Source organism: Pleurodeles waltl, chromosome 10 (assembly GCF_031143425.1).
Source record: "Pleurodeles waltl isolate 20211129_DDA chromosome 10, aPleWal1.hap1.20221129, whole genome shotgun sequence".
NCBI lineage: Eukaryota > Metazoa > Chordata > Amphibia > Caudata > Salamandridae > Pleurodeles > Pleurodeles waltl.
In genome coordinates, this window is record NC_090449.1 from 715,666,209 (window position 1) to 715,680,083 (window position 13,875).

Sequence of the window (13,875 nt, forward strand, 5' to 3'; positions counted from 1 at the left end):
AATGCACGTCGTTTCTTCTGGCTTTGAGCTACTTTCTCTATTAAAAAAAAAAAAAAAACTATTTCAGAAATGCCAGCTGAAAATTAAAGTCAGACATTTCTGAAGAGAAGTATCTCTTTGATCACAGATTGGTGGCATCTGCAGCGAGGTGTACTTTTTCAAGACGGTGCCTCTTTTTTTCTTTAACCAATGCCATCCTCTAATAATACCACCTTTTCAGATTTGTGAGCCCCATTTGTTGTCCAAGATTAGTTTTTCCTGCTGTCGGTCGCATAAAAGCAAAGGCCTCAAAGAGGAGGCATTTTAAGAAGATTATTCTTGTGGTGTTTTTACGTTCAACCGCACTGGAAAACAGGATGCCATTCACATCTGTATAAAAATGTCACCCATATCAGTATCTTACATAGAGCTGCCCTCGCTCGATGAGGTCTGGTGACTTCGGGTGCACAGCCGTGCCTTACACAAGAAGCACCTCTTTTGAATTCTGTATTTTGAATATAGATTGGGGCACACGCTGCACCTGTTGCAGTTGGAAGAGACTGATTTACTACCCCAATGAAAACATTTTAAAGAGTGCTGGCTGTTTGAGGGCGATTTTACTTTCACAGCAACTCGTCCAACCCCTTAGCTCGTGCTGTTAACGGAACCAAGTTGGATCACTTCCGGTTGTCCATTGTGAGCTTTGACAACTGAATATACTCTGGCATCGGTGGACACTAGATGACCATGTCCCAGCCTCTAGGCCACTGACTAACTACATTGTGTGCAGAATGTTCCTACCTTAAATTAGGCTCTCTAGAATTAACTTAGTGTATTTTTTGTTATTAGGTTTTTCAGACATTCCTTTCTTCGCATGATCGCACACCGATCTTTAGTTATTGTGTGCACGTGCCCAAAACCGGAAGCCTGCCACAACCATCGTTTCAGTGTGTGGTGTGACTGGTTGCTACGGTCTCCTCTCTTCAGCACGCCATTCACGGCGGCAAGGCTATCTGTGGATTCAGGAAATCAATGAGGTGTCTAGGACAGTCACTCTTGGTGAATATTGTATATCGGTTTAATTTTTTTGTTCCAAAAGAGCTACTCCAAATGCAATTTTGATGTGAGTGTTATTACCATACTCACAAAGGGCATTGTATGTGGTCATGGAATGGACAAATGGGGTTTACCTAATATTTTACCTCTGTGTTGTGCATCTCTATATTTCCAGCTGATGTGGAAAAAAGGATGGTTGATGATCAAACAGCCTATTAGTATGTTTTCCCAATTTCAATTAACGCAGTTTTCCGAAGTCTGCCTTTGTTGTCTGATTAGTCACAGTAATTATGTTCATAATGTCCTCTAGTCTGCCACTGTTAATGTGCTCATTTTCTTTTCGTTCTGTAATGCAGAGCCCAACATATGTTCCGCCAAGCCATGCGTTCACCCATCATGTGGTTCCATGTGGTCCCTGCAGCAAATAAGGAGCCTTACGAACAACTCTCCCAAAGTGAGAAGAGCAGTTACTACCCCAGCCGGTTCAGTCCTGACACGCACTACTTGGATAGCAAGAGCATGAACAATATGGGACCGGATCACACATCACAGCGGACCCCCAGACAGCCGACTAACCACACAGAGCAAACTGACACTTTCTCCCATCTACCTCACAGTATTAACTCTGTTGGGAAACCACCGTCCGGTCTCTCGGCATCCCCACAAAAAGCCCTCAGTCCCTCTCCAAACAGCGGTTTTAACACCAAAAAGATAGGGAAGAAGCTCAACATACAACTGAAGAAAGGTAAGTGGTTTCTTCAACAAACCATAGATTTGTCTTGGTGATGAAGTCTGTGGGCATGAATACCAACAGTGACGAAAGAAAGTTTAATGAAACAACTCAAATGAAAATGGTCGTCTTCAATGCAAATGCCCTAAAAAGGGGGCATTGACTGCTATTCTCCTTTCAGTTTTCTTTTGTTGTATAATTTATGCAATGTTGCTCAATAAACCATCGAGGAATCGTAAAGGTATCAGGCATAATTTAAAATGCCTGCTGTAAACAGGCAAGCTCTATGATGTGAAGTCTGCTAAAAATAAAATAAAAAAAAAGATAGGCATGCAGTTCTTTTAGGTTGATTGCTGGTGTTAGTCTGACTAGCTACTATTCTCAGTGTGCTAGATGTTAGTATCAGATCTGATAGCAGTGGATACAGTTTGTAAAAGGGCCAACTGAAGCAAACCAGTGAAACATGTTAATTATTGAATTGCTGATGATTTAACCCAACATCTAGACTATGTTAGTAATGTTGTGGAATAGAAAATAATCTTGAAACCTTTACAGGCCAGATGTAGAAGTGAATGAAGATAAACAATGTTTGTTACCAGAATTTTTCTGCCATCTTGTAAATATAGCTGCCAGTAATGTTAAAGCTGGCAAATCAGTCCATACTTACTGTTCAAGTTCTGAATTGTGTTGATATATGTTGATTCTCTGTCCTGTGTCATCTCTTGTGAAAGGTGTCTGGCTGTTCAGGAACGCCTCAGTAAGGCTTCTTGCACTTGTGGAAGAATTGCTTCCGTCGTCTGTTCATTGATGGGGCCATGCTGCTTAAGGAATGGCATTTGACCTTAATTCTTGTGTTGCAAAATGCCTCCAAAGTCTTTAAGTGTGGACCTAGGTGCTCATAGGTGGGGAAAATAAACACATCATCTTTTGGAAGAGCTAACCTCAATAGTAGTTCAATAACTAATTGTTTTCAAGTGTTGGTGCTTGGCCCACGAATCAGTATTTTCTATTAATATGGTTCTTCCTGCACCAGAATGCAGAGTTGATCTACAGAGCTCAGTGTTGACTCCTTGTCCCCTTTGAAGGTTAAGTCCCAAGATACAAGTCTCACTTTCTTTGTGAACATCCTTCAGGAATTTCATTTAGATCTAGTTTGATGTTAGTCCTTTAGCAGTCCAGTCCTTGAAAGCAGAAAAAAATACATGAACTAATTCTGTTACCACTGATCCAGTACATTGTTAGTGGATGTGGGTGAGCCACTGTCTGCAGGCGTTTACACCTTTAAATAGAACCACCAATTTTGGTTGATTCATAACCCATGCCAGACTCCTTCTTCAGCTTTGTTTTTCTGGGAAATAAAGGTATGAATATTTAGTATTCTGATGGGAAGACTAAAAAAAAAACACCTGGAATAATTTTCTTGCTTCAAAACTATATTTATATTTGTTCTTGCTTTGATATTTTGTAAGTGAAATTAGTACCTCTCCCATTTTTATATCCTGCAAGTCTTCCCCAGTGAGTAAGTCTTCTACCTCGTGTGCTTTCATCACCTTTAACACACTATCACGACACAAGTTTCCCCTTTCTGTGTGATTCTCTTTAACAAAGGCAGCGGCTACCTTGGAAAAAAGTGATTCACTTTCCCAAATGTTTAATTTCTGCAATTGTTTTTCCCCAGTCCTTTTATGTGCGACAGGCTATCCAAAGTACTCCCCCCATCTTGTGTTGTGTTTTGATTTATGAGAACCTGCCTGCGGAACAACAAATGGAGCGCACCACTTTAGTATTACTTCAAACACTAATGTGAGTGGGATAGCGACTTTGATTGTCTTTGGTCGTTCCTAATGAAGGATGCTCTAATAATAAGTCCCTTTATGGAAACCCAACAAATAAGCTTTCATTGCAGCCAACGGAAAGCAGTAATTTTGCCAATTACCGTCATTAGATTAAAAACTCCTTATGGGGGTGCATTAAAGCATAGAAGATTTACACTTCAAATTAAGTTCAGATGCAGCCGGCATTGCTCGTTCTGAATAATAATGATGCAGGAATCAAAATGGCCGCCCTGTAGAGAGAATGCCCTTATCTCGCATCACGTCTGTTCTTTGACGCGCTCCCTTTTCGCCTTGTGAAAATGACAGAATTGGCTCATCCTGTTTGGTTCCGTAATTATGATTTTTTCATTATGTTTTATTGCCGTTTTTGGCATTTTCTAATAGTCTGATCTTTCTTGGGAATTAGCTGTTTAATAAAGCCACAAGATAAGGTCAGTAATATTTTTCGGTTGGTGCCAACTGTTTGTTGCCTTTTCTAAATGAAAATTGATATCTATTTATCTTTGCTGAAAGGTCACTGCCTGATCTTTAGCACGCGCGTTCTGAGGGTTATGGCTGATATTCTAATCGTGCTATGATGCACACCGCAGCCGTCTGCGCCCTTCAGGAAAAATTAAGATAATAGAAGGGACGATTACGTTTTCTGAAGCACTGGTGGCGGGAAATCTTTATCAGGGAACGTGATACACAGCCGCTTCTGTGGACTATTCTTCTGAACTGGAGGGGTTATTGCCTGGGCCACTGGAATTGAAGGCATGGGAGGGCCAAATTATGCGGCAGGGTTTAGTAAATTATGCGGCAAGAAAAGGCAACTTATGTGACACATTTTGTTATAATATTACTTTGTTATTACAACATTTTTTAAGTTGGTAACACTGTCTGGGCATTGGTTGCACCTCGTTAGTATCATTTTTATACCCAAACAAAGCAATAATAAAAAGGTGACCAGTCCATTTGAAGCGGTCGTTTTTTTTGTTTTTTGTTTGTTTTTTTAAGAACCGGGACATATTTTATTTTATCAGACTTTTACTCAGAGTAACAGACAAAGAGTAGTGGCGAAGGGAGAAAGCAGTAGGAAGAGACTTATGAAAATAACAAAGGGACTAAAGAAGGAAAACCCAGAAAGGGTGAGATAATGAGAAAGGAATTATAGGGTGGTAACCGAAAGGGGGCTCGAGACTAGCAGCAGTGACAGCATTTTCCTAAGAAAAGCTTTGGGGTCCTCCACTTGATGTATATATGCAAATTAACACCGTAGTCAAGCACAGTGCAGATATCCTTCTAATTAAATATAGCTCACTGGACCTTGACCACTAAAAGTATTTGATGTTCGTCTTAATTCCTGTATAAACCGTGGTCCTGCTGAATTTGCTCAAATGGTTTGCTTTGGATCTCAGATATATGCAAGCAACAGGTTAAAAATCAGTTCGAATCTTAAGTTTCTCATGCTGGCACCCAGAGATTAGAACTAGAATTGTCATCTTTTATTTGCAAAACTAGTAATTTGTCAGTCAGAACAGGTAAACCCTCGATTGTAGTCGATAGGAGTTTAAAAGAAGTGTAATGTGGAGAAAAATTTGACTCTTGCTACTAAAAAGTCTTCTTCTCAGAACATCCCTCTGCATGTTTATTAACACGCTTTGGCAAAATCAGTAGGTCTGGTGTTGTCTGCCAACCTCTCGGCTTTGATAATGTATTTTTTTTTGTTTAACTTTTTTTTCGAAATCCTTATTACAATAAAACATTTTTGCTTCATCAAGCAGTTTTGTCCGTTTTGGCTCATCTGAAAGCAGGCACAGAGCCAGTAGTCTCTGATGCCAAAAGGAAATACTTAGTCTGTGTAAGTGCACATTGTGCAAGAAAAGAATGCCTTGAATTGCAGTAAATGTAGCCGGTCGCTGAAGTGGATTGAACCATAGACGATACGGTATGCTGTAGTGGGTGGGAGAAATATGTGGATAACACAACAGACCAGTGGGTGAAGATGGCTAGTTGAAAACCCCTCAAAGTATATATGATATATATGTGTAACCTTACTACAGTAAAAAGATCCAGATCTGAAAACTGGCTTTTATTCACTTTAGGTTTTCCATGCTGAATATTTCTAATTAAATGACCCAAGTGTTTTTAGTTCGTTCCTTAACGTGGCTCACATTTTGGAATGTAATGCCAGGTTTTATGATAACTTTCAGTTATACTGAATTGAATCACTGCAGTTCTGTATAACATATGTGAACTCATATATCAAGATTGCGCGAAGAAATATGCCCTGAACCAAAACAACTGAAGAGTTAGCTTGATTTTGCCCAGTACTCTTGGGTTCAGCTTCCGGCTGTTAGATATTTATGCCGCCTTGTGGTGGGGCTAGAATAGTACATTTGGACTTTAAAGGTGTTAATGCAGGATATGAATCTGGCCCCTTTTGCAACTGCCTGATTGCTTTACATCCACTGAATAGCTCACCCTTTTTTTTAGGTCAAGCGCGCAGGCGTTTGACCTGTTGTAAGTATTGTGGGCTTTTAACTACGCCCATCACTTTCACTTGCTCGTGGGCTTGCCCTTCAACAATCACTTGATGTTTTTGGTAAATACTTTACGTTTGTCAACCCTTGAGAATGTTTTTGTCACAACTTGCAGACTGCACCTGTTACATGGATTATTGCACAATTGCTGAAATACTTCAACATGGGCCCACATTTTTTTTTGTCTCTCCCCTTCGTGGTGCATGGCAACCGTGGTGCTCAGAGCGTAAACAGGCACAACAGAGTGAACTCGATTGGCGGTGTTGGAGCGCTGGTCACATTGTTAAAGTTACCTAGTCAAAGTCATTACTTGTGGCTCTCCCCATAAAACACTTGAAATTTGTAAACACTTTCCGTAAAACAGGCATCCTCAAAGTGAAAACCGCTCTCCTGGCACAGCGGGAGAGAAGATACTACAATAGTCACTGCACTTGAGAAACTTGCTCCATAATTCTTTGCAGGTCATTACTTTAACAAAACATTGTTTTGTTTATAACTGAGCCTGTGGTGGCCATAGGACAGTGGGACCACCTTCAATATGCTCTTTCTGTCTACATCATATCTTGGTCCTCACACTAGGTGAGTGGGGGACCCCTAAAATAATAACCCCTCCCTCCATTCAATGTCTTTTAACCTCTTTCATGGCTGGAACGTCTGTTTTACAGATGGGAATAGCTTGTGTTTAAGGGCTTTGTTCGTAATATCAGGGCTAGAGGCCTGCTACCCCTGAAAATGTGTATTGCACTACACCCTCTAGGGCCTAAATATATGGTTATAGTGCATTACTTTCTGTAATTTTCTTTTTGTGTGGTTATGCCTTCTAGTGGCTAACTATATTTTAACATGACCATGTTTTTTACGAATGCTATTTTCGTTGTGGTGTCCTCTAGGGGCTGTTCTAAGCATTACAGTCATATCAACATATTATAATATTCGCATCACGAAAACATCGCCTCATAATGCTTTGCAGGGTCTTACTTTCACAAAAAACATCTTTGCTCCTAACTCAGCCTGTGGTGGCCCTAGGACAGTAGGACAGTCTTCAAAACGCACTTTCTGTCTACATCCGCTCTTGGTCCTCACAATAGGTTAATGGGGACTCCAAAATAATAACCTCTCCCACCATTCAGTGTCTTTTAAGCTTTCGCTTGGCTAGAACTTTACAGTAGTTTTACAGCTATTCTGTTTTAAAGTCCTTGTTTGTAATATCATCACAGTAAGCCTGGTAGCCCTAAAAACGCCTTCTAGGGATTAAGTGTATGGTTACCCTGCATTACTTTCTCCTAATTTTTTTCCACAGGGTTATGCCCTTTAGGAGCTAACAATATGGTTACATGACCATGTTTCTTACAAATGATTTGTCTATTATGGTGCCCTCTAGGGGCTGTTTTGAGCATTACAGTCTCATGCCAACAGTTTATTTCTGAAAAAGGTTTATATGATAATTGTATATGTTTTATGAATCTCTCCTTATTACAGTTATGACCATATTCAGGCCAACTTAACACCTTTATTACACTATGACTGTTTGAACACTTTTGATATGTTTGGGTGACCCTTCTGGTTTATTTCTCTTCTGTGGCTGCCTTGTATCTTTTTTGGGGGGAATTGCATTATCCAGCTGGCAACCCTGATGGTGGGGTAGTGAAAGTGGTATTCTGTTGGAATTACCATGGCAGATTTAAAAATGGCAACATTTTTATTTTTCTGCTTTAGCTAGAGGAAGAAGGTTAATGGAGGTGCTTTAGTTTATATGCAGTGCCACTGGAATTATATTACAGGAAATACGAAATTATGGGGCAGATTTGACAAATTTATGTGGCAAGAAAAGTTGAGTTATGAATTTACAATGCTTATAGCTCTAACTCAAGCAAATGTGAGACCTATTGTATTGCAAATGCTTGTTTCTTCTCTTCAGTCAAATGAGTAGAGGATATCACAGGGTCTGCTTGACTACATCAATGGAAAGACAAATTAGTTGTATTTTTTAGTGCACTGCCTTTCTTTCGTGTTCTTCTCTTCTGTTTTTTTAATGTTGAAACCTACCAGACAGAGCAGCTGTCTGGTTTCCTAAATACATCTTGGGTGTATTCAGAAAACTCACATAGGAATGCATCCTGCCTGTTACCATTGTCTTTGTGGTCTGTAGCTCATATTTTCTGACTTTCTGTTTGCTGGCTTTATTTGCTTTAGGCTATTCAACTTGAGCTTGTCCCTTCTGTTGCCTAAACTGTTTTCTTTCACAAACTCGCTTTCTGTAAATAGGTTTTTAAATCTTGTTCTTGTCACATTTGTTGTGCATTCAAAGACAAAGGTCAGTGTCAGGCTCTCTTTTCCAGGGAGCTTGGTGTTTATTTATTTTTCTCTGAAGTTGAAAATTAGAGAATTTATGTGACAATCTTGCTGTGTGCCCATGTAGGATGACAAAGGATGTTATTTGTTTCTGACACACAAAAAAATAGCAGTGCTGATGTTTCAGAATATATCAGAACTAGTACGAGTGAAGCACTTTTATTGTTATTCTGAAGTGTGGTGAAAACAAATATTTGAATATGATCAAAGCACATCAATACACTAGGTGATGACATTTGCTCAAATTATTGTTTTTGTGCAGCAAAAACGTATTTCGGTTCAAATGTAATAAACATTTCAATTGAAATGCTTTTCTGTAATGGTAGTGCGCTACCACACCATGCATATACTCCTCACTATGCCACTCCACTCCATAACCTTCCACTCTGTGCCACTCCACCCCATTCTGTGACATGCCACTCCACTCTGCAACATGTCACTCCACTTTACTCCCCTCCAATCTAAGACACTCTGCGACACGCCATGTCACTGAACTCTGAACCACTTCAATCTGCGACGAGCACTCCACTACACAACACTCCACTCCCCAAAATGCCACTCCACTCACCCCACTCCATTCTACCCCACAGCAAACCAGTCTACACCAGTCTACCTCACACCGCTCCTTTGCTACAATCTACCCCAATCAAGCCTATCCCACTCCGCTACAATTTACCCCTCTCCAACCCAATCTACCACATCCACTATGCTCCAATCTACCCCACTTCACTACAGTCTACCACACTCCAGTGTATCTCTCTCCACCCCATTCCACCCCACTGTACCTCACTCTACTTCAATCTACCCTACTCCACTCTACTCTAATCTCCCCTACTCCACTCTACTCCAATCTCCCCTAACGCACTCCAGTCCAATTTCCCCTACTCCACTCAGTCTAATTGAGTCAACTCTACCCCACTCCACACCAATCTACGGCACCCTGCTCAAATCTACTCCACTCTGCTCCTGTCTACCATAGTCTACCAAATCCACTCCAATATACACCAATCCAACCCACTCCAGTCTACTCAAATCCCCTCCAATATACCCAACTCCAAACTCTGCTGCAATCTGTCTGAATCCTCTCCACTCTACCCCACTCAATTCTACCCCTCTCTACTCCATTCCACCACAACCTACCCCACTCAAATCTGCCACAATCTCTCCCACTCTAATCTACCACAGCCTACTCCACTATTCCCCACTGCACTCTGCCCCGCTCCACTCTATCCTAATCCACCCCACTAAACTTCACTGCAATCTATTCAAAACTACCCCACTCCACCCAAATCTAACCCGCTCCACCTCAAAACAGCCCAAGCAATCTACCCCTCCCCAGTCTACCCCTATGTACTCCACTCCAAACTACTCCACTCCACCCCAGGTCACCGTACCCCACTGCAATCTAGCCCACCCAACTTAAACCACCCCACCCCACTCTACTCCAGTCCACCCCACTCTACTCCAGTCTACCCCACTTCATTCTACCCCAATCCAGTTATCCCTCTCCCATCTACCCCACTCCAATCCAATTTACCCTACTCGAATCCACCCAATAAACCCCACCCTAATCTACTACACTCCACCCAATCTACCCACTCTGCTCTTCCCCAATCTATCTCCCTCAACTTCATTCCAATCTATCAACTCCAGCCTGCACCATTCCACTCCAATCCACCCATTCTGCCTGACTCCACTCTTCCACAATTTTCCACACACCATTTCACTTTAGAAAAATCTACCTCACCTAACTTCACTCTAATCTGCCACATACCACTCAAATCTACCCCACTCCAGTCCATTCTAACCCACTCCACTCCAAACTGCCCAACTCCAATCTGCCCAACTCCACTGTAGTCTACCCCACTCATATCTAGCTCACTCTAATTTTCCCCCCTCCACTCTAATCTACCCCACCCCACTCTAGTCTACCCCACCATAATTCACCTAATCTGTCCTACTGCACTCTACCACAATACACTCTACCCCAATCATCCCTAGTCTACCCCACTGCTCCCTAATCTACCCCACTTTACTCTAATCTACCCTTCTCCCCTCCAGTCTACCCAAGTCTATTCCTCTCCACTCCAGTCTGCTCCAGTGTACCACAGTATATCTCACTCTGCTCTCCCCTGATGTACCCCATCCCACTCTACCCCAATCTTTCCCAGTTCAAGTCTACCGATTCCAATGTACCCCACTCCAATGTAGCCCCATGGTACCCCATCCTAATCTACTCCATACCACTCCATCTACCCCACTCCTTCTAGTCCACCACACTCCACTCTACCTCAGTCTACCCCACTACACTTCACTCCAGTCTACCTCACTCCAATCTTCCATACCCCACTTAAATCTACCCACTGCACTCCAGGCCAACCCACTCAACCCCAATCATCCCACCCCAGTCCATGCCACATCAGTCTACCCCACCACAATGTGTTCCTCTCAAATTGACTACACCCCACTGGAATCTATCACATCCCTCTCTGCCTCCCGCCCCACTTCAATCTACCCCATTCTAGTGTATCTTACTCCAAGCAACAACCTTTCCAATAATCCTTCTTCAGTCTTCCCTATTCCATTCCAATTTTCCCTACTCTTATCCACCCAATCTTCACCCTGTCTACCTCCACTGCACTCCATCTTCCCCAAACTATCCCACTCCACTGCTGTCTTGACTCCAGTCTGTCCAAATCCACCAACTTCAGTCTGCTGTACCCCAATCTACCTCACTCCAATCTACCACACTCCATTTTACTCTACCCAATCTACTCTATTCCACTCCATACTACCACATGACAATCAGTTCTACCCCACTCCAGTCCAATCTAACCCAATTCTCCCAAATCCACCCCAGTCCACTCTACCTTACCCAACTCAACCCCAAACTAACCTACTCCAGTCTACCCATGCAATCCACCCCCTCCATTCTACCCCATACTACTCCACTCCAGTCTACCCAACCCTAACCAAATCTACTTGACTCGAATCTACCTACTCCAATCTTCCCTACCCCACCCCATCCCAATCTATCCCACACCACTCTATCCAACTCAACTCAAACCTACTCCTCTCTTGGTGCACACTTCCATCCATTTGAAAAGGTAGAATGTGTACCGAGTGTGATCTGTGGTGTCAATTCTTAGCTGTTGACAATTCCGAGGCCATGTCTGCTACCCAAGGTGTTGGCGTGCTGTGAGCTTCTCCCAGATAGGTTTACAAGCATCCACTTTCTTCCTCTGGAACAAACTCCATTAGTATTATGCACCTTTGCTGAGAGCTATTGGTATTGAATTTTGAATCACTGGAGACCCTCTGCTAGTTTGATGTATTTGGCACTGGCCCTGACACCTTGGTCTGTGAAGGCTCGTATTTGGGGAGGGATGTCTAACATACAAAGTATTTCAAGTCGATTCTCCATTAATGATGATGATTGTTTCAACTAGATCATCTTCCAAATGTTTGGCACAAAGGAGAAGGCATCTAGTATTAAAAGGAAAACAAAGATACTTATGTATTCATTTGGGGGACAACTTTTTGGCAGTGAAGCCAAATAAGTCTTCGGTTTGGCTCCTGGTCAATACTTGCTGAAAGTGTTTCTTTTCATGGTACCACCAGACATTTGCATCCCCTGTCTCTACACAAGAGTCCTGAAAATGTGCATGGTTGGCTTATGTCCAAGAATGGTAAAGAAAAATTGTATTCCTTTCCCCACCACTAAGACCCATTATACTGCCGGAACTTTGCCCATCCGTGTTTCCTCGGCTAAAAGTATTTGAAGGGCAATATTGTCCTGCCTTTATAGAGCACAGAAAGAATACTGATAAGTACTATGCAAAAGATCCAATAATTTAGTTGTAGAGTCTTGAGTAGTCGTGTTTTATGACTCCAACCAGGAACAAAAGCATACGGATGATTTAGACGGGAGAGGTGTTCAAGTTATTTATAATTTCATTCAGAACCCTGAGGTGAAAAACATTCCCATTATTTACAGTTATGTATATACAATTTCATGTTATAGATGTTTTCTAAAACCATCTGCTATTTTGAACAGGCTTTTCTAATTGCTAAAATGTAAACAAAGAAATAAATGTGAAATGTACAAGGCAGGCTCCAGCTTTAAGATTGAGCATTGTTATGTCACAAAATGAACAAGCGTTTGCAATGCTCTAGGTCTCACAAATGCCTGAATTAAAGCTATTGGCATTGTAAATGAATAACAGAACTTTTCTTACCACATGAATTAGTCAAGCTTATTGCATAATTTGGTCCTCACTGCCACATAATTCCAGTGGCCCTGCATATAATTAAAGCACTTCTATTTACCTTCTTTATCTATCTGCAGCCATGAGAGAACTTCAGAAGACACTGAATGTTGGGCAGGGTTATTATTTTGGGGTCCCCCCAACCTAGTGTGGGGATCTAGAGATTACTTAGCCAGAAAGATCGTGTCACGCCACACTTTTTGATGATGGTCCCATTGTCCTAGGACCACCATACCGTGAGTTATGGGCAAAAATGTTTTGTCAAAGGAATTCACCACAAAGCATTATGAGGCATGTTTCTGAGTGCAGTGAATATTGTAGTATTTTGACTGTAATGTTCAGAACAGCCCCTAGAGGGCACTGCAATAAAAATAAAAATTTGTTAGAAACGTGGCCATGCAACCATATAGTCAGCCCCTAGAGAGCATAATCACCTGAAAAGAAAATGGCATAAAGTTATGCAATGTAACCATATATTTTGCTCCTAGAGGGCGTAGTGCATCACACATTTTCAGACCTAGCAGGCCTACTACAATAATATTACAAACAAGGCCCTTAAAACTCAAACTACTCCCCGCTGTAAAACAAAAGTTCCAGCCATGAGAGAGCCTCAAAAGGCATTGAATGTTGGGGGGGGAGTTATTATTTTTAGGTCCCCCACCAAGTGTGGGGACCCAGAGATGGCTTTGACAGAGAGAATCATGCTGAACATTTTGATGGTGGTCTCGTTATCCGAGGAACACCACATGATGAGTTATGGGCAAACATGTTATGTAAAAGGAATGCCCTGCAAAACATTATGGGGTGAGTTTGAGTGCAGCAAATATTGTAGTATCCTGATGGTAATGCTCAGAACAGTTCCTGGAGGATGCCACAATAAAAATAGCATTTGTAAGAAACATGGTCATGTAACCATATTGTCAGTCCCTAGAGGGCATAACCACATGAAAAGAAAATTATATAAAGTAATGCAGTGGTACCATATATTTAGCCCCTAGAGGGCACAGTGCCTTACACGTTTTCAGGCCTAGAAAGGCCTATCACAATAATATTACAACAAGGCCCTTAAAAACACAAACTACTCCCAGCTGTAAAACAAACGTTCTAGCCATGAGAGCTTAAAAATACCCCAA

General features: G+C 41.8%; 1 protein-coding gene across 10 annotated transcripts in view; it reads left to right on the plus strand.

The window, feature by feature from the left end:
* Nucleotides 1-13,875, plus strand: part of PARD3 (par-3 family cell polarity regulator) — a 1,239,520-nt gene that overhangs the window by 607,939 nt on the left and 617,706 nt on the right. For all 10 annotated transcript variants that reach the window (XM_069211229.1, XM_069211227.1, XM_069211231.1 and 7 more), the window contains exon 9: nt 1,392-1,780. In XM_069211229.1, coding sequence (XP_069067330.1) covers nt 1,392-1,780 — 389 coding nt within the window. The remainder of the gene's footprint in view (nt 1-1,391; nt 1,781-13,875) is intronic.